The sequence below is a fragment of the Miniopterus schreibersii genome, assembly GCF_964146895.1.
Source record: "Miniopterus schreibersii genome assembly, chromosome: 2".
In the NCBI taxonomy this organism is placed as follows: domain Eukaryota; kingdom Metazoa; phylum Chordata; class Mammalia; order Chiroptera; family Miniopteridae; genus Miniopterus; species Miniopterus schreibersii.
Window position 1 is genome coordinate 41,335,603 of NC_138102.1, and position 22,379 is coordinate 41,357,981.

A 22,379-nucleotide genomic window follows, 5' to 3' on the forward strand; every position below is an offset into this window, starting at 1 on the left:
TTCATTTTTTAAATCTATCATAATAATCAATTATTTCCCTATTAATGGCATTTTGGCTCTCCCTACATTATGGTACCATAAACTATGTGTAATGCATACTCTTTTGTTTATATGTGTTAGTATATCTGAGGATTAATTCCTATGTGTGAAACAGCTGATTCAAAGCTCATGTGCATTTGAAATATTGATATATGTTGTCCAATTGCCCTTCGAGGACATACAAATAACTGCACCTCCTATTGGAGTACTGAAATACCTTTTTCTCCATACCTCAGTCAATGCTGTGAATTATCAAACTTAATCACCTTTATCAGAATAAAATTTTTTTTAAAATTTCATTTGCATTTAACCGATTTAATTTGTGTGGAAATTCTTTATTTTGCATGGTTAAGAATGAGTATTTTTTTCATATAGGTAAAAGCCCCTTATAATTTTTTCTGATTTAGGAGTCATGTACTTTGCCCACGTTTCTATTAGATTTTTGGTGTTTTTCTAATTTCTTTAAGGAAGTACTTCATTTGGGGGAGGGAAGTCCCTCTGTGATATATGCTGTGCATGTTTTATCCTCAGTGTGGTCATGTACTTATAGCTTCCTTATGGAATGTATTACTCTGCAAAGAAGACTGAAATTTCCCAGATAACAGTAATGTGACATTTTCTTTCACTATGACTAACTTTTTATTCTTTATTTCTCTCTCTCTCAGTCTCTTTCCCCGACCTACCCCCGCCCCTCATACACACATATAATACACATATTAGCCAATATAAAACAGTAAGATTCTATTTGTTTTCTCCCAACCTTTATATTCAAAATTACTCTCCATGAAGCATCCTGATTTTGTCAGTCTTTGCTTGATTCCTCCAATGACTTCTCAAAGAACCTAGAATAAAATCCGAACTTTTTCCCTGGCCTATGTGATCTGACTCTTGCCCCATCTACAGCCTCATCCAGACAATCTTCCTGCATCACTCTGTTCCACACATGCTGATTTCCCTTCTGTTCCTCAGACATATGAGGCATGATATTCTCTCTACTTGGGAAAAATCAGATCTTTCCACATTTTCCGTTTAAATGTGATTTCTCCAGAAAGCTTGTCCCTGGAGACTTAATCTAGCATAGCCTCATCACTCCTTGTCTGGAACATCAGCTCCAGAACACAAACTTGCCACCTCATTCATCACCAAGAACACTATTTGTGATGGTTAATTTGATGTGTCAACTTGGCTAGGCTATGGTACCCAGCAGTTTCATCAAACACTAGTGCAGATGTTGCGGTGAAGGTGTTTTTAAGATGTGATCAACATTTAAAACAGTAGACTTAGAGTAAAGCAGTCTATCTCCATGATGTGGGTAGGTCTCACCCAATCAGTTGAAGGCCTTGAAAGAAAAGACTGAGGCCCCTGGAAGAGGCAGAAATTCTACCTCTAGACTGCCTTTGAACTCAAGACTGCAACATTGGCTGCTGCTGGAATTTCCATCCTGTCAGTCTGCCCTGAAGATTTCAGACTTGCCAGTTCCCTGCAGTGACATGAACCAATTCCTTACCTCCCTTCTCTCCATACACACACACACACACACACACACACACACACACACACACCCCACATTATATGCCATTCTCATAGCAAGCCCTCTAACAGCAGGTGTCCTATTTAGGCTATGGTTCTTTCTACCACAAAAAAATCACTACACTGCTAACCTCTGAAAAAACGTATCCCAGTTTGAGGAGCATGACTCCAAATTAGATGGCAATGACTCAATTCCAAACCAATAGCATCACACGTTTTTTACTACTTTGCAATACTCCTTATATTTAAATATCCCATGCTCACTAAAAGGAAATATTAATTTTGTTTGATACAAAATAAGTTAAATGTATTATTCTAAAATGCTGTTTATCTACTGATCCAATATGCCTAAAAATGCCTAGATTCTGTCTAGAATAATCCAAAAGAGGAACAATATTTCATATATATCCATCATTATCATCTCATACTTAATTTACATAAAAATTATATTAAAGTGTTTACATCATCACACATCAGATATTAATGCCTGCCCAACTAGCAAAAAGTCTTCTGTTTATTAGGAAGGAGGCCCTTTCTTGCTATCAGACCTGCACAGAATGGGGCAAAAAAATGGTACAACTTTGTACCAGTTCAGGCACACACTGGCCGAAGCTGATAGAGAAGACTCAACAATTATATAGAATTTCTTTAAAATAACCTTTTAATTATGATAATATAGACATGTTATAAAAAATTAAGTATATAGTGTATAGAGAGCAAAATTTTATTTCTCTTTTTCCCTTCTCCCAACCATTGTTTAGAGTTTTGCACTTTATAAAATGAACTGTCATTCAGGGGGCTTTCCAATTTGAGATTCATTTATTTCACAATTCTAAGGCATTTGTGTTTATTACCTAACACCTCAAAGATTTATCACGTACTCTTTCTGGCTGCCATTACATATAATACTGATTAAAGATAAAACTTTGAAATACTCAAAAAAAATGTTTTGCATTCATCTAACTCTCCAGGAAAACAAACCAAAAAATTAAAACATTTCCTTATTTCATTATAGTCACGAGAAAATGAGATCTGCAGAACAATGAAATATATAATTATATTAATCATGGAAGTCAAAACAGGAAGGTCAATGTACTTCAAATATTACATTCAGTAATACAGTGCAAGTAATTTCAAATCAGACTTTGGAAACCCATTTCAACAGTACCTAACAAATGTTATTTATTTGTTTTGAAGGATGCATCAGAAAATAAGAATTTTGATGGCTACACAATAAAATATACTGATAACTGATGAGCTGTTCTTATAAAATAAATGAAACTATACTGAAGTCTATTTGAAGAAGAAAGCATTATGAACAAGTGACTGCTCACTTTCATCTCTCTTCCAGCATTTTATTTTAAAATATAATGAATCATTCACTGATGAATTTATATGCTATGATATGGAAATAAAGGAACCAGACTAAGGAAAAAAATGCATGCTGCCTTTATAGTTTAGCAAACACACCTATTTTACTGAAAAGGCAATCGTTTTTCAGATGTAAGCTCAACATGAAAATAAAAGATAAAAAAGGTCTTGCTCAAACTAGAGGAAGAACTGGTATCCTAGAGGCCTTGAAGACTGCTGCTCTTTTGCAGTTAACACAATCTGGAAGTTAACAAGTCTATGGAACTGTGATGAAATCTGTACCCCCAAAGACATAACTTCTGTGCCAAACAGATGGGAAAAGGTCCTTTAGGTTTCCACTCCAGTGAACTTTTATCTTGCTAAATTTTTTTCAATTTTTCTCTACACACATCCCTAATGGAACCAAGTAACAAGTTAAAAATAGTGTATGTGTACTGTGTCAGTATGGCGAGAAACCGAGTAGTTAGACACATGGTGAGGGCTGGTGTTCAACCTAATTCTGTCCTAGGGATTCTGTTTACAGTACGTATTTCCTTTGGGAATTTCAGGTGTGGAGAGAAATGTCTATAAGTGCAGCAGCCTTAAAATTGTCATGTCACCAAAAACAATTTGTGGTATGATGTACTGAAATTTAGCATGGCTTCAGAGATTTATTTCCAGTGATGAGCTCAAAGATGCTGTAGCCAGTGATTGACTACTCCCAAACTGCTGCTTGGGAGTACAATGTCTTTCTTTTCTCTCTATGGTGCTTGATCTTTGTATCTTAGCTTTTAGTTCTCTCTTGAGAAAACTGATGTCTTGCCTGGGTACAAACAGACAAAGATTCTCCACAACTGGAGTAGTTGATAAACTGCCTATTAAGACATAATTTCTCAAATTATAACCTCAATGAAGTAATCACTTCAAATACTAATAAGGGACTCTCTTCTACTCCCAAATCAAAATCCCTATTGTTCATTTTTACTAACTCATAAACAAACTTCACATGTCTTTGTTTTCTAATGGAAGACTTCTGATCCATGATAGAACCCATTCAATGCAGAGAGAAGTTCAGTACAACCAGGGCTCATGCCTACTGAAGTAAATGTGCACACATTGTTTAATAATAAGATTTAACAGTTGTTGAATGTCTACTATGTGATCACTAGTATTCTAAATTGTTTATGTGAATAACTTATTTAATTTTAAAATATGAGGTAGGTATATTTTCAGCCATGTTTTAAAGATAGGAAACTGATATCATTAGAAGTAAATGAATGTGCCTGAATTCACATCACTAGTAAGTGCCTAATCTTGACTGAGAACCCTGGCAGTCTGGCTCCTGAACCTCTGTTCCTAACCACTGGGTTTTATTTACCGGCTTTCTGAATGAATAGCTAGACTATAATAAAGGAGGGAAGGCATAATATTATGTATTCAGGATACAGCCATGAAACTCAAGTGAAAGAGAATGTTGAGAAGAGAAAAGATCATCTGAAAGGTTACACACAAACAAAAATAATACAGTTAATAGGCCACCAAACTTGGAGCATTTCATTCAAGAATTGCCTCTTCTGTTTCTTACTTCCAAGTCTGCTGATTAAATTTCCATTCAAACTTAAAGATTATGCAAACTATCATACTTGTAATTATTTTATAAGTGTTCATATCAGTATTCTGCATCCTAATCTACATAAGAGATGGTTCGTGTCTGCTTTGTTCATCACTGTACCCCATGAGCCATCTCTTTGTAGATTAGGATGCAGAAAACCTTGAGATGGATACGAAGTTGAGTAAGACACTGCCTCCAGGTATCTCCTGCAGGTATCTCCTCTGCATCCTAATGTACATGAGATGGCTCATGTCTGTTTTCTCCATCACTGTACCCCAGGGTATGTGGTAGAACAGATACCTGACAATACTATTTTTCTTCTGCCTTAGTATATTTTTGTATTTATTATGTTTTATTGTAGCATATTCAAGTATATACAAATACAGAGAATAAACACCCCTGTATCCATAATACAGCCTCCATGATTATCCACACATACACACACACACAAAACTTATTTTATATATAGTATAGCTCTCTTTCCCCCATCTGATGAATTATTTTAAATCAAATGCCAGCAATATCACCTCATCTATAAGTATTTCAGAGAAGTTATTTTAAATTAATAAATCAAGACCCATATTACATATTAGCTCTTTATCAAATACTTTTCAAATTCCCTCAATCAAATGAGATTTGCCCCTTGTGATTCTTATATATCACAGAGTTGACAGATTATGAACATGTTTTGCTGTGTATATTTATGAACATGTTTTCTATCCATTTTTAGATTCTAAGCTCAAAGGTGGAGACAATGTCTTACTCACCTTTGTATCCCTCTCAAGGTTTTTTGCAGTGTCTTGAACACTGAATCTAGTTTTCTGTCTTCTACCACCACTTCCAAATAAATGTAAAGGATGTTAAAGTAGAATTCTCTCTGTTTCCCTTTCAGCTGAGAACAAGACAATGGATGGCATTCCAAACTGAGGTGCTGGACAGGAAAAGCAGATGGCTAAAAATGGGTTTTAAGTCCCTCATCTTGACATCCACCTTAATTGTATAAAAAGACTGAGGTCAAAGAGGCCAAAGGAAGGAATTTCTTTGAAAAAACTGGTGGACTGCTGTGGCATTCCCCCACTCATTTGTCCTAAGTGAGAGAGGCTTTGAGGGATCCTTGGAGTGTGAAGGATTAAAAGGGCTGGTAGTTGATCCATGTCTAAGAAAATATAAGGCAGCCCATTCTTGTACCTGTAGTTCCCTGGCTATTGTTAGAGTAAAGAGGGGCAGCTGCACTGGGTGTAGGCTGTCCTTCCACCAAAGCAGGAGAGGGAAGCAAAGTTTCTGTAGTCTAGAGTGAACCATGCAGAAGAAAAAGACACCTCCAGAAAAATCTCAGCAGAAAGAGGTCAGAGGTTTACCATGCGATGGACAAGTATGGGGGAGAGGCATTGAGCACAAAAAGCCTTACAACATCATCAGCTTTTATTACCTGCCAAGCTAGGAAGCATTAATGAGAGACACAAAATTATCAGTCAGAGATCTTTCCTTTATCATACTCCTTCTCTCTCACTTCTTTTCCATCACACCTCCAGCTCCAAAGTTGGAGAATCAGAAACACTGGAGGACAAGGGGAGCAAGAGAATGTCACACGGACCTGAGGTTGTTCAACCCCCACTATAAGCCTCCTAGGCAGAGGCACTACTAACTGGGGAGGGGAGCAGGAAGTACTTTAAGTGAAGTTTGAGTTGTGAGTAAGTTGGACTAGACCATTTCATTACTGCATTTAGACTTTTTATGGGACTGAATTTGATTACTGAATTGGGATTGTTTAAGGAACTAATAATAAAAGATCATTCAGACACTAATATAGTAGTCCCCCTTACCCATAGGGGATACATTCCAAGACCCCCAGTAGATGCCTGAAAGCATGGATAGTACCAAAGCCTATGTATATTGTTTTTCCTGTATATATATATACCTATGAAAAAATTTAATTTATAAATTAGGCACTGTAAGAGATTAAGGACAGTAACTATAATAATAAAATAGAACAATTTTAACAATATACTATAAGGTATATGATGTGGTTTGTCTCTCAAAATATCTAGAATATTGCACTTAATATTTCCAGATTGTGGTTGACCTTGTATAACTGAAAGTGTAGGAAATAAAACATGGATAAGAGGTTTCTATAGTAGTGACCAAAACATTCTGAGAATTGGCCAAGATTTCATTCTAGTGACAAGGTAAAAGCCGTCTTCTGAGTGGTTTAATGAAACAGTTTCTACTTTCACCTTTCTGAGTCCAGTTCCCTGAATGTAATGATAACATGATTAACAAGAAACAATGACTAGTAAGCCAGTGAGCCAATTAGGAAAGATTCAGAAGAAACTTTTCAGTTAAGCAGAGAGATAGCATGCAATTATTGCCAAATTAATGGAGCGTTTTTAGAAGAGACCAAAATGTATGTATTGACCTGAGAAAGATGTCTATTTTCCTGAACTTTAAAACATGTCTGGGATATCAGAGCTTGGAGTAAAGTTAATAAAATTTGCATCCCCTTGCTACCATCTACCATGTTATTTTCTACAGAGTGGAACTATGGGGTAACTACTTCAGGCACTACTATTTACATAAGAATTATCTGCCAAGCAAGTTTACTAGAGCAAGGCAGAAAGAGGTAACACCCAGTCAAGAATTTTGCAAATTTTATATTAACTACAAACCTGATACACCAGCCTTCCCTGCATCATCCTGTTGGACCTAGAAGGTATATTCTATGATATGGTATTCAACAGAATCTTATAATATATTTAAAGCCACACTTTTTATTTCTGTCCCAAAAATCAACAGAAATGTTTCAGGTCTTCCCTTACTGATAATCATAAAGGCAAATCTTTTTTTTTAATCCTCACCTGAGGATATTTTTCCATTGTTTTTCAACAAGAGTGGAAGGGGGAGAGAGAAACATCAGCGTGAGAGACAAATGCCTCCAGCATGCTCCCTGACAGGGGCCGAGGATCAAGCCTAGAACCAAGGTATGCACCCTGGACCGAAATCAAGACAGTAGGAGACCCTTTAGTCCAAGGGAGAGATGCTCTAACCACTGAGCAAACAGAACAGGGCATTAAGACAGATTTTTGACCTTCGGCAGATTTTAGCCACCCAACCCAGGTGTTTCATCTGTGATAAAGACAATCATACCTAATATGTCTTTAACCCAGAACACATGAGCTTCTTAGAGTTCTTTAAGACTCTGGTTTCACAAAGATGTCTATGGAAGTGCATATAACAAGACATGAAGAACCTTAGGTCAAGTCGGAAAAAAAAAATCAGCATCCAGAGTCAGCACAGGTAGAGACTTTTCTGTCATCTTATTTCTTCTCATCTTTCAGGCACTCAATTTCATTTTGGACCCAAATATTACCCATCAAAATGTTATCACCAGGCCACATCCCAAATTCCTAAATGTCTTAACATTCTCGCTAACACTTGTAAAAAATAAAAATTACTTTTCCTCAGAGTATTAGTGTCTTTTAAAAATTACCAATAGGTATTCGATATTAATCAGTCTTGGCCTCTCAAATAATACAGGAACTCTGTTATAAAAGAAATTGCAGTAAAGAAGAACAAAGAAGATACATGGCATATAAATACACCAAGTATTACAGGTGTCCTGATGGATTTAGATGTTACAATAAAAATACAAATGAGGGGATTCATTCTACTGGGACACAAGATAAATGCAGGAGTTTGGCAAAGCTGTATATACAGGCACATGGAGAAAATGACTCAGTTGAAAATTCTTCCATTAGTGGTGGGAGTTTCAAGGTCCACAGTAGATTGCTACCATAGAATAAAAGTGGGGCCCATGTCCTAATCACACCTTTAAAGCACCCTCCAATTCTGAACCAAATAAGATAGGCCATAGGTATAATAACAATGATGATTACTAGAAAGGTAGAGTTCAACAATATTAGAAACCTGATTGAATAAGTAGAAATTGCAAGAGTGAAAAAAACAGAAATAGAAAACAGAATGGTGTTTAAGCCACGAACATACTGCCTTTGCACAGACGACATAGGAAAAGCAACTAGCTGCTACATTAATGAAACTCAAAAGGATTCTGAGGCCTGATTGTTTTTAAAACGTAACCCGTAACACTTGGAAAGTAGGCCAGGTGTTTTAAAAAAATATAATTGAATGCAGCAAGGTCAGGAAGGAAAATAAAGATCAAAGAGGAAGTGGCTTTCCAGAAAGATAGTGAGTAAAAGGGGAGGAAAGAGAGGTTAGAAACAATTATAGCCAGAAATAATGGCATTGTCTGGGTGGAAAGAAAACTGATAATAAACAAGCACAAAATCTCAGCGATTTCTAAGGCTTTACATTCGTATTGATTTCTAAAACTTCAATTCTAATCATTTGAGAAGGATACATTATCACAGGAGTTCAAAAAGAAACACTGCATTGCTAAAGAAGCATTAAGGAACGTTAAATCAAGACGAAGTAGAAACCATGTGGCTTATTAATTTTACTAGGATACTTAACAGCTACTCACTAGTTTAAGAGTTGTTATGGAGGTCATAAATTCCTGGAGATCGAGGGAGATTTACTGGATTATCGGCCTATTAATCAAAAGGGAAAAGGAAGCCCTAGTAATTAAGTAGCTGTCACCTGAACTTCAATGCTCAAAAAGATGAGTACAAACCATCAAGCTATCAATTTGCAATCACCGAGAACTGAGAACAAAGTCGGGGCTGACATGTCTTCCAGAGAACAATTCTGTTTCATGATGAAGCGACAGGAGGGGCAGATAAGAGGGACTTTAAGTGATGCACACTACATGGATTTCAGTAATACATTTTCATCTTAAATAAGAAGTTGTTTGAACTGTTGACCTCAGTGTTGCAATAGAATATATGGTATGCATGCAGTCTTTAAAATCATTCGAATTAAAACACATTTTGTCTCATGAATTAAACATTCCTTATATACAAGAGATATCTGAGATATTTTTATCTACAATCACAAAGGAATTTCACTTCTTTTGATGAGCACAGAGGGGATTTCACCCAATTTTATAGGATTGTCACACTATTGAAACAATCTGTATGGTTCTCCTATTATTCAAGACAGCATGTCTGTGCACATAAATAATCTTATCAATCATCTCCTAAAAAATGCCTTCAGGAGAAGAAGTCTTGCCAAAATAATCCCTTTGCTCTCATAATAGATTATAGACTCAATATTGGCCACCAATTTATCTTATTGGGCATAATTCCTCTAGAATGAACTTGATGAGTATGAAAAAAAAACATAAAAAGAGAAAAGCCTCTATCATCCCCAAATGTGGTATACATTCATTTGATATTCATTTCTTAAAAATTCAGTGGCATTGTTTATCTTAATTGCAGGTCGCTGAAGTGAATATCATATATGAGGGTCTTAGTGCTTTCACACACCAATCACTGTTATGCTTTGTTTTTTTCTCAAGGAAAATGTAGTTAATAATTCAAAAGTGCAATAGCCACCAGGATTTGACTTTATATTGACGCCTTCTTAGATAAACTCAATAGTTCAGTATTGAACCATATCCATTAGTGCTTTGACAACACTATATCAAAAAATTACTATGAAAATAAGAATTGGTTGGAAATTAAATGTAAAAATAGCAATTTTCCCCCCAAAAGTATAAAATAATAATACTCCATAATATTAATATCACTATAAGATATTTGCATTAAACATAAATAACTACAAAGCAAATTAAAAATAATAGCTCCCCCAGTATATTTTAAGTATATTTGCAGTTTTTACATAACTGTCCAGAAATATTCTATGCAGAACCAATGTCAATGTTTTTTATTTATTCAAATCCTCTGGTAAAATATGTAATATTCTATTTTAACTATTTTTACTCAATAATTATTTGAAGTTATTCCACATTAGCAAATATAAATATGCATAATTTTGGACTGCCACATAATTTTCCATGGTGAATACGCCATACTTAATCACCAGATACGATGGATATTTAGATTTTAGCATTAACTTTGCACTGACAAGAATTCTGTTCTAAATATGTATCAAGAATTGACTGAGTCATGAATGAAATTATAATTTAAATTATATTTTACAAAAGGCAAAGTCCACATGAGTGTTTACTCAAGATCAAATAGAAAAGCGACATCACACAATCTGCTTACTTTGGAGCATTAGGGAGTCAAGTTTGGGGAGAACCAAATGAGATACTGTTTGTGAAACCTTATCTAACTGTTAGAAAACAATCAGGGCTGAAAAAATGTTCATTTTGGAAGTAACCCAGAGAGGGTGGTCAGGAGCCAGTGTGTGAGGCAACCCAAGGGGTGTGGGAGTAGGCTGAGGACCCATGAGATAGGAACGAAAGAGAAGAAATATGCTTAGGGAAGGGGAAAGGTCAATTAACATGATGAGGAGAAAGGTTGTTTGAGAAAAGATTAAGGCAAAGTGAAAGCTGTTGGCAGAAGACTGGAGTGGCACAGCACACTTGAAAGTGGCTAGCAGACAGCTGTGTCTGAGAATACTGACAATCACTCTCTTTATCAAAAATGTGGACACTTTCTTTGAAGAACTCTTGCTAAAGATGATCTATCTTTATTTATAAACTGTGCATGAGGTCATAAAAAACATATTATGTAAAAGAAAATATATTCTTCGTGTTGAAAATACCATCCCTCTAAAAAGTTTTTTCAAATCATTGATATCTCCAACAATACCTCCTATTATACAAACCTCAGACCACATAGCCAGAGAGGAATGGGACAAAATGAAACAAAGGTTCTTACAGCTCTAGAATCCAATGATATAACATAATGTAATATATCAAATCTATTTTATATACTAAATATTTCATCAATCATCACGAGATTCCCATTAGCAACTGTAGAAAACTCATTAATACACAAAAGAGCAATTCCAGTTTGAACAGTGTGAAAAGAGAAAACGTAAGTCAAAATAGAATTTAATTGCTAGATCTAAGTGGCAGAAACTTGACTGACACCATAATACTGCATGCGAAATACTATGCATACTGTGACTGCTTCCAGTAAAGGCAAGAAGGATATATTAATAAAACACATTCCAACATCCAAAGAACATGATGAAAAAAAGAGCACTAGCCACGCCAGCCAAATATTTTATTTAAATTATAGTTCCTTTCTTCAATAATTTTTCTATGAAATCTAAGAAGCTCTTTGAGATACTCAAATATAAACTACAAATTAATTATTTAAAAATCAGGAATGGTTATGATCACCCAGAAATATGTAAATGGTTTTTATTATATAAATTTATATTAAAATTAATTACAGCACATTTTTTAAAAATTTATCTTTATTGTTGAAAGTATTACTGATGTCCCCTTCCCCCCCCATTAATCCCCTCGATCCTGCATGCCACCCTCCACCCCCACCCCAGCCTTCGCCACACTACTGTTTATCAGAGCAATTTTATTTGCCAAATGACATTTCAAATGAACTCATCACTCTTGTGGTAACTAAACCACCTGTCTTCACAGGGAATAGGCATGTTTGTAAATCAGAAAGCTCTTTTTGCACATTGCTAAAAATAAAATACACTTAAACATCCAAATCTGAACACAACACAAGCTGACATTCTATAATAATCACCAGCATTGGAAAATCAAAGGACTAATTCCCAGCCAATTCTATTGACCACGGTTATATATTACAGAGGGAGAAATTTAGGCTTTCTCAAGCTCAGGGGATTACTTGGGAGCACAATCAGTTATAAGAAGCAAAAGAAAATAACCTGTCAAAGAAATTCTAGACAGTGAGGTAAAAAAGGTAAAAGTTAAATTTCACTCCTGAGTTTGAGGAACAATTGACAACACATGAATAAACAATGCTTCAAAGAGACATCCATGAAAGTGCCCCCACTCTTACATAGACACACACTCTTACACACACACATACTCAGACACATTTGTAGGCTAATCATATGAGTAATGCTGACTCACAAATCCATATATCAATGAATGTTGGCATAGGTATTCACATTCCACCAAATTCCCTCACTTCCTAATCTTCATAAAGTTAAATTTAAAAAAATAAGATATTTGATAACAGATTAGATAGAAGGCAAGTGATACATGACTGAAAAAAGTAAAATTTGGGGGTAAGTCATAGATAGGTAGAAAATAAGAGAGAACTTTGAAAACACCACAGAATGCTATTATATTTCTAAAATGTCAAAAGGATCACATTTAATTTTAACACACTAAAGAGAAGGAATTAATTTATACTCTAACCTGTATGGCAAAGTTAAACTGGAGTAATCCACTGAAGATCTAGAAAAAGAAAGCTAGGATGAAAGTAGCCATTATGTGTTCACAGACCATTGCACATAAAATACCTTTTTACTATATCTTCTCCATTCCAGCATGGCAGTCCATCAGCAGCGGCTATGTCATTAACACAGAGCTGATTGGCCAGGCCTCCATAAAATGTCCTGTGCAGCCGAAGGCTGTTGATAAATTCTCTGAATGGAAAAAAAGACAAAGAAAATGATTAAAACCAAAAACACCTACCAAATGCCAATATAAATGGCATGATTTGTTAAATAAAATGTTTAGGATGCAACTTTTTTGTTTTCTCTACCTATTTTTATATATTTTCAATACTTTTCTAACAAGATAAATACAATGTTTTTGTTTTGGGGGGGCTTTTTTGCTTTGTTTTTAATCTTGTTTTTTTTAATCCTCACCTGAGGATATTTTTTTCATTGCTTTTCAGAGAGAGTGGAAGGGAAAGAGAGAGAAACATCAATGTGAGAGAGACATCAATTGGTTGCCTCTTACACATGCCCCAGGGTCAGGGATCAACCCTGCAACCGAGGTACCTGTCCTTGACCAGAATAGAACCTGGGACCCCTCAGTCCAAGGGCCAATGCTCTAACCACTGAGCCAAACTGGCCAGGGCAATACTACATTTTATTTTGAAAAGAACATTAGTATTTAAATTTTTGCTTTGGATAAAAGTTTTTACTTGGTATGAATCTTATATAACTCCAGATCCAAGAAATTGTGAATGGAACACACACACACACACACACACACACACACACACACCTCCCTTAGCTTCCCTAAAAACTCTCACTAGCTGCTGGCATCAAAACCACAGTGATAACTAATTACTTCATTTTCCATATAGAAATGTCAGATTCTTATAACATGCCAATTATTTGCTTACTGTTTAAAAGCTTAGTAGACTTAGGATTTTTCCATCTGGGTCTTCTCTTTGATGTGTAAGAACATAAAGTATTATTATGTTTTTACTGAATATAAAAAAAACAGATATGCTACATATTTCAGAAGCTTGAAAATAAAAGTTATTGTAAGGAATACTATTTAGCATATTAACTAAGTTTTTTTCCCCTCTCACTCTACTCTCTTCCTCTATCAAGTACAGAAAGGAATAATTCAACACAAAAGCAGTTTGGATTTTTAGTTTAGAAAGTTGAGAATTTTGAGTTTTAAACCCAGGGCTATCAGGTTCCAAGAACTTGGTTATAGCAATTCAAAAGACCAAGTCCTAAAGACTTTAGTTTTGAATTTTTTTTTTTTACATAAAATGTTTTAGAAAAAAAATGAAAAGCTGCTAGCTTGATTCAGAGGAAATAATTTCTGGGTTAGAAGGGAGGGCTAGGAAAAGGAAAACTTAGATATCAGTCATTTGTCAAAGGATATGAAACATTCTTGAGTATTGAGCCCTGCATTGGCCCTAGGAATTCACAGCTAAATAAGACAGTTCCTGCCTTCTAAGAATGCACATCCTGGGGAAAATCCACAGTAATACTATGAGATTACTAGTGCCACATTTGAAGGACAGAGAAGGAATCAGGAAATATTTACAAAACAAGGTAACATTTTAGTGTTCTATGCATTGTCCCCTGCACAGAAAGGTCACAGGTTTGATTCCCGGTCAGGGCACATACCCAGGTTTCAGGCTTGATCCTCAGTTGGGCACCTACAGGACACAGCCAACCGATGTAGACTCAGACACAGTTTAGTTTAACCAGCAGATAATGTGTTTATGGGAATTATGGCGGAAGGTAGGAAGAGTCCAGATTATAATCAGCCTTACGGTTCATCATGAGATGTTTTGGTTTTATTTAGAAGGCAATGGGAGCCATTAAGTTTTCCAACAAGCATGTGACTTAATCATCATGGCAATATTTTGGAAGCAGAAAGCTGTGAAGTCATTTAGGGGGCTGCAACCAAGGTTCAAGGGAAGAAAATTCAAGGATGTGAAAGGAAAAAAAAGCCTGCCAGTGGGTATCATGAAAAGTGATAGGTGGGAAAGACATCAGGAATCTATAATTGACAGCTGAAGTAAAAGTTTTAAGATAACTTCTAATTTTCTCCCCTTGCCCCCAATACTTCCTAATGACTGAGGAGGTTGTGTTCACTGAGATAAGAAATAAAGAAGGGAGGTATCACCTTCCCAATGTGACACACTATACTTTCCCTGCTCAATACTGTCATCTTTCCATGGCACATATAACTTTGTATTTCAGTATGTAATGTACTTATTTATTAAGTTTTATCGTTCTCTTATCTGTCTCTCTTCTCTGGAGTAAAAGACTCAGGCAGTCAGGATTTGTTTGTTTGTTTGTTTTGCTCACCACTATAGATCTTAAAGCAGCAGTGCAGGCATATAGGAGACTCATTAAATAGTTATTGAATTAATAAATGAGTGAAAAGTAATTTATTAATTCTATTCTCAACATATTCTATTTGAAATTTCTTTGGTACAGTCAGAAAGAGAAACCAAGTAGAATGATACTTTCAAACTTAATAAAAGTAACATCTGGGGATCTCCCCAAAATGCAGATTTGGGTTCAATAGATGTGGGGTGGGACCCTACGTTTCAAGGAATCACTCAGATGACGCTGATGCTACTGGTACAAGATCATGAATACATTTGCATGTGGGCATGTGACCTTGGAACTCAGTGTACTAGACATGTGATGTGAGATTCATGATCTATAGAGGTGGTAAGTGAAGTCATGAAAATAGATGAAATCTCTCAGGCAAATAATATGCAGTCAGAAAAAGCAAAGGGGACTCAGAAAGAGCAAAGGAAGAAAAACTATAATGTTAGAGAGCAGTGAAAACTAAAAAAAAATGAGGGCATCTGAAGTTAGAGAGTTCTCCATAGTGTCAACTTAGTGCCATTATGAGCAGTTAACTAAAATACTGAATATGTCCTTTATATGTGGTGACCACATTGTTATGGACTAAACTGTCCCCCTAAAATTTGTATGTTGAAGCCCTAACTCTCAATGTGACTATATTTGGAGATGGGGCCTTTAAAGAGGTAATTAAGCTTCAATGAGGTCATACGGAAGGGCCTACTCTGATATGACTGGTGTCCTAATAAGGAGAGAAAGAGGTGTCAAGGGTACAGGTACACAGAGAAAAGGCCATGTGAAGACACAATGAGAAGGGGGCCCTCTGCAAGACAAGGAGGAACCTCAGGAGAAATCAAACCTGCCAACATCTTGATCTTGGACTTCTAGCCTCAAATAACTGTGAGAAAATTAACTTCTGTTGTTTAAGCCTCTAAGTCTGTGGTGTTTTGCTACGGCAGGCCAAGCAAACGAATATAATAATTAAAGCATTTGAAGTAGGGTAATAGACTTTATATTTGTAATACGATGCACATTAAATAGAGGGTGAGAAACTGGAAATGGAGAATCCCAAAAGGAAGGCTCAGGGAGTTTTGTGTGGGCCTATGCTTGTTTGATAAGGAAGAGGTTTGAGGAGATTTGTGTGTGAGCGAAAGGGAAGGAGGAAACAAGGGTATGCTGCTGCAAGCTTGTTCCCAAAAATCCCAATTTTCTGCCTTCTGGGCACAAAGCCCTTTTGAGATTCTTTGTTATGTGACTTTCTCTGAGTTCTAGTAAATGTATGCAGAAGCGACGTATGTTTTTTCCAAGGCTTCAGCTTTATGGACCAATGTGGCTTTGCCACCTTCTGTTCCCCTCCTGTGATGACAGGGAGTATTTCACATGTTGACGGCTCTGTCATTCCAGGGCTTAAAGCCAGGACAACTTGAACAGTGCCCCCAGCTGGTCTAAAATGGACACAGGTTGCTAACACAAATTTTTTTTGTCCTAAACTAGTGATAGGCTGGGGTTGTTTGCTACCGCATCATAATTTAGTCTCTTAATTGACGCAAAGATAATAAAAGTAAATTCATAATTGACGGATCGCAAATGCTGAAAAGAAGAGAAAGAAGAATGACTGAAAGCAGATAGGGTGGTTAGCTTTGGGGCAAATTCTCTGAGACTAAAATAATGGAAGAAGTCTGTGAATATGGAGATCAGGTTGGGCTTGTGAGGACAGAAATTTCAGGGGAGATCCTACTTTGGACTCCATATTCTGTTTGGCAGTTTTTAGGTCACAGAAATTAAGAGTCGTATTGCAAAAAGGGGTTGCATGAAGGCCCAGGGGGATCTACGTTGGATACAGAAAATAATAATTGCAGAAAATAAAGAAGTTAAAACAATAGTAGCCATAGTGAGGTCAAGATTTATCTACCACCACAGAGCCAATTAATGCTGCTCCTATTACAAGAATCCACACTTCAGTTCCCAGCTCAATGCTTGGTCTACTACACACCATGCCTCCTTTGCCAGTTTTACATGAAATGTCTCGATGAATAAAACATTATATTCTTTGGATTGCCCAGAATTTAGGTTGCTGGGAAGGTGACTATATCATTACAATTACTCTTCTATGGTCATGAGAATATTTCCAGTTAAAATTAAGAGCATAACAAATTCAGGGAAATGTTAGAAGTTTCAGCTAATTATCCTTGAGGGACTGTGTTACACATGCCAGTTGCTCATCTTGGTCTTAAAACACATCTAGAATACAGAAATCAAATATAATTACTAAGAGCAACAGTTTTTAACTTTTTTTTAAAAAACACAAGAAAAGTTTCCTTGTCAGAATATTCACAGCCAATATGTCAGGGCCATATACAGATTCATAATTTCTTATTTGGGCTTGCAACAGTCTAACAAACGATATCCATGCCTCTAGTTTTGCCCACTCACCTACCTTTCACTGAACACCCCACACTGTTACAAGAATTAGCTTTGGAAATCAGCCATATCAGGGTTCCTGCTTTAAAATCCTAACAATTCACATCAAATGTCTCACCATGGTGTATAATCTCTATACTCTTTGCCTCTAGCATCCTATGACAGTCCCCTACCCTCCACTCACACGCAGCCAAAAACCACACCCTTCTATTGCGTGAGATATCTCAGTGTTACCTGGGTAAGATTCCAAGTTTAGCACCTGCAGTTTCCTCTACCCAGAGCTGCCTTCTCCTCCCCCACTCTCCCGGCCTCGAACAACAGGTCATGATCCAGCTGAAACCTCATCTCCTCTCGAACCCCTGCCCGACCAGCCTGTGCAGCTTTTGTTGGTGCATCCTGTTTCCCACGCAGCACTGAGCCTCAGTTTTACAGCCCTGCCTATGTGGAATTATAATTCCTCTGTTTGCATCTCTGCCTCCCTGATTAGAGGGTGTGTTCCCTAAAGGCAAAGTCATGTCTTCTTTATACCCCCAGGGTTTGGATCAAAGTTTGGTATCCAACAAGCACTCAACAAATTCTGGTTGAACTGGGCCAGATGCAGGGATATTTTTTAACAGCTTCCAGCATTAGAAATTTCTACAAGAAATACATATTTTAAAATGATAATTTAAAGTTCTTAAAGAACACAGTTGACTTGGGAAACTTTAAATTCAGAGACCTATTCCTAGACTGTGGAGACATAACAGGGAAATCTTCCTGGTACATTGCATTAAAATTGGAAGAAATCTAAATGGCAGGATTAAACTGTGACAGATTTTACTAAATAGGCTCCAGACAGATTATATATATATGATGCTGAAATTAATATGTAGTGACACATTAATATTTAGTCATACTGCTTTGTAGGATAGCTATCATAATTAATACATCACACATATACTGTACTGTAAAAAAGAATTAAAAGAGCCTGAGATCCTCTGTCCTAGTAGTTCTCTGTCCTAACTGCACTTTATCATCACCAAGGAAACATGTAAACTGCAAGCCAAGATTTCACCCTCAGACATTCAGATTTGTTGGTCTGGAGTAGGACCCACGCACCTGGGTTTTTCTGGATTTTCCTACCTACAGGATCCTAATGTGCAGCCAGGGTTGAGAACCAGTGATTTAGTTCAACCCTGCTATTTTATAATTAAGGAAAATAAAAATCAGAGAAGTGAAAGGACCTGTGAAAAGTAACTAAGTTATTTAGACAGGCATTTAGTCTAACAAAAGAACTAAGTTACTTTTTAAAATTAATTAATTAACTAACTAACTAACTAACTAACTTAAAATGCCAAAACTTAGCAATGTCAGGCTGACATTGGATGTCTGAGAAACCAAATTTGATTGAATCTTCAATCTTTGATTGAATTTTCATCTGTTTTTAAATATCTACAGAAATTATCACACTTTTAAGAGAACACACTTATTAGCAGACTAAAACACTGATAGCTGACTTCTTCCTGCCAAAATCTGCACTTAGAAAGCAATATGTTTAGACAGGATTTACCTGTCTATCTCTACCAGTCTGGATGGTCTGGTGAGCAAAGCAGCGAGTGGGGCAAATTCTGATCCCTGGCTAATGAGCACCTTTGGACACTATGCTAGCACAGCAAAGAGGAAAGAGGCTGCAGCACAATTGCTCATTCATAGCTTATAGCCCTGTTTGCCTTGAGCTTACTAAAGGCAAGAGAGAAACATGGACCAGCATAGTTATTGCTTCATTGCTTCCCATGCCCTTGAGGCCAGCAGTGCCCGAAAGGTCTTCTGATCTATCACATGGCCACACAAAAAAAAAAGGAAAGAAAATGCAACTCACCCTGAAGTTGTCCTTTCTTTGTTCCGTTGACATAGGAATGCCCAATTACTACAGTAAAATTGAGCAATAATTCTGATTTGCTGTACCATTATAATGGACTTTAATTATTTTTTTAATAATAAAAATATATTTTTCTGAGTAATAAAATAATTAAAAGACAAATGAAGAACAAATTAATATGTGTCCCTCTATAGTGTTTAGATCCCTCCCTCCTGAGGTAACCAACGTTAACAGCCTGGTGTGCTTTCTTCAGCTCCCTCTATGTGGACACCAATAAGTAATGAACACCAGACAGGTAGATATAAGAAGAGACGTAGAGATGGTGTGGTTTTGCAAAACTAGAACCAAACTATACACATACATGAAATTGGCTTTTCTAACTTGACAATACATCACAGTCCCATTTTATATTAATAAATCTCTCTTGCCCTGGCCAGGTAGCTAACTTGATTAGAGCGTCATCCTGATATGCCAAGTTTGCAGGTTTGATCCTCACTCAGGGCACATATGAGAATCAACCAATAAATGCATAAATTAGTGGAACAACAAATCAATGTTTTTCTCTCTCTCAAATCAATTTTAAAAAATTTCAGTCTTACCTATTTTTATATAGCTGTATAGTGTTCCATAACCTAGATACAGCAACACTAGCATAATCTATGAAAATATTCCACTAAGCTAATTTACACTTTAATTTATATGACTGACGCTTCTCATAGGTATGGTTTGAAGAGCGGTAACCACGTGTTTCAAGCTCTGCTGATCTTCCAGGGGCTGTTTTCACTTAAGCATATGGCTCTGATCTACATTGGACTTTGCATTTCATTTCATTAGATGTTGTTGGAAATAGAGCTATGTTCAAAAGGCACACCACTCAATCTTATGTCTTCATCTAAAGGGAATTTGTTTCAATTTTAAAACATTTATAAACTGTCACATATTGCACTTCCCTCCCTTTTCCCCACACAATATAAAAGAAACTATTTCTAATTTCAACCAAAGCTAATTTTCTGGAAAAGTGTTGGAGAAGAATCTTGCTTTTCAAAGGCACATTTCTCTGTGGATTGTTGCAGACCACACGTTTCTTTACTTAATGACATGTATTGATTTTTTTTTTTACCCCTAAAGTCAGTCCACACATAACACAGAACCCAAATTAAAAGCAGTGCCTTGCACACTGTTTGAAAATATCTGTAGAACAAAGGTCAAATGTGCAGTTTGCTAGTTAATGGCCTGAGGCAAAGTTAAGGTTAATGTGGCGCTAATGAGCAGGCTCACCCCTGCAGAGATGTCTGACCACACTTGTCAAACAGTAGACTTTCAAAATGTCAGTCTCTTGCTCAGCAGAGGAAATGTATAATTACATGTTTCTAGATAAGATCTATTTTCACTTCTATTCTGAGTCCATATCTAATCATTTTCCTTTTTTCTCAACCAAGTTTTTCTATTTGACAAAATATTTTTATAAATTTTTAGAACAGAAAAATATATAGATTGCTATTCTATAGCAATAACAGTTCTCATTGTACATGTTTGAAAATACTTAAATTTATATAGTTAGATTGGCTATGGGGGGGAATGAAATCTTGGCCACTTTCTATACAGACTTCTTGACGTATGAACAATGGGAGGAGAGGGTGATTATGACACTAAGCCATGCAATATAAGGCACCAGGCACCTTCATCACAAATGTAAATGTGTTTCAAGCATATGGCATTCATATTTGATTAAAAAGAAACATGCTATTTTTTCTAGAGTAACTCAGAGAGTCTGCTCTCTGAACCCCACCTGAACTCACTGCTCATTAGGGAAGCTGTGACCTAAGAATCGGCACCATGCTCAAAGAGAAGGATTTTTTTTCTGACTAAATGATTCCAGGTTTTTTGCTCCTCATAGGAAGTCTTCTTGTTCATGTGGCATGATTTCCCCTCATTAGAAGATTTACTGTGCTTCTCAACTATGTTGAAGGAGTTAAGATGGGTGGTAGGTTAGGGAACACCAGGGAAAGCAGTGGGAAGGAGAGATGGAAAGGAGCCCTGGAAATATTCTAATATTCTCAGCTACCCTCTGCAGAGGATTCTTTCTTGACAGGTGCTGCATGTTTAACTCTCTGGTGGTGATTTTATACTAGCCCTGAGCTGGATGTTCATAGCTATCTGTACAATTAGTACAGACACCTCTATTCCTCACTTTTCAATAAACCTCTAAACCCAACACATTACCATTTAATGTCCCAATAAAAAGGACCCTTTCTGAAAGCATCCTCCTCTAAAAAGGGTGATTTAAACCTGATGTCAAGACTGGGTTTTCAAAACCAGCTCTCATCTCGTTTACCCATGTTGTAAAAATGTACCTTAAAATGCATGGACTCTGTTCTCCATTAAAAAAGATTTTAAACAAAGACCTTAATTCATTTATAAAAACAAACACTGAACCAAGTGTCTAATATTTTAAAAAATCAGATAATATGAAGGAAATTGAGCATCCATTCAGAGAGAGATGTGATATAATTTCCCCTACCTCATAATGTTTTGTTTATTTTAATAAAAATATGCAATTATTTGTTCAGTTTTACTAATTCAGGAAGCATGCTATTGGGTTTTCAATAGAACAAAATTTGAGGACATGACTGGTTCAGTACCAACAAGGATGTTTAGCCAAATGGAATATTTACAAGTCTAATGATTGCAATACTGGTCATTCACACAAAAAATCATTTTGAGTACCTATATTTTGAGATTCAGCATTTTAGATCAAATCTTGATAGCTATTCTTTCTCTCTTTTTTTTGCCAGTTATTGATATTTATTCTGTGGTTGCTAACATTTTAACTATAAATTCCATGACTTAGAGGACAAGAGAACATACTTTGGATAATATTCTCTTCTCTCAGCACTAGCAGAACATTCATAAAATACTTTCCCTTTAATACTCTGC

At 36.2% G+C, this 22,379-nt stretch overlaps 1 protein-coding gene across 3 annotated transcripts in view; it reads right to left on the bottom strand.

Moving 5' to 3' along the window:
• The window catches only part of GPC5 (glypican 5), a 1,126,386-nt gene that overhangs the window by 847,670 nt on the left and 256,337 nt on the right, over nt 1-22,379 (bottom strand). For all 3 annotated transcript variants that reach the window (XM_081130889.1, XM_081130890.1, XM_081130891.1), the window contains exon 5: nt 12,884-13,009. In XM_081130889.1, the coding sequence (XP_080987015.1) occupies nt 12,884-13,009 (126 nt within the window). The remainder of the gene's footprint in view (nt 1-12,883; nt 13,010-22,379) is intronic.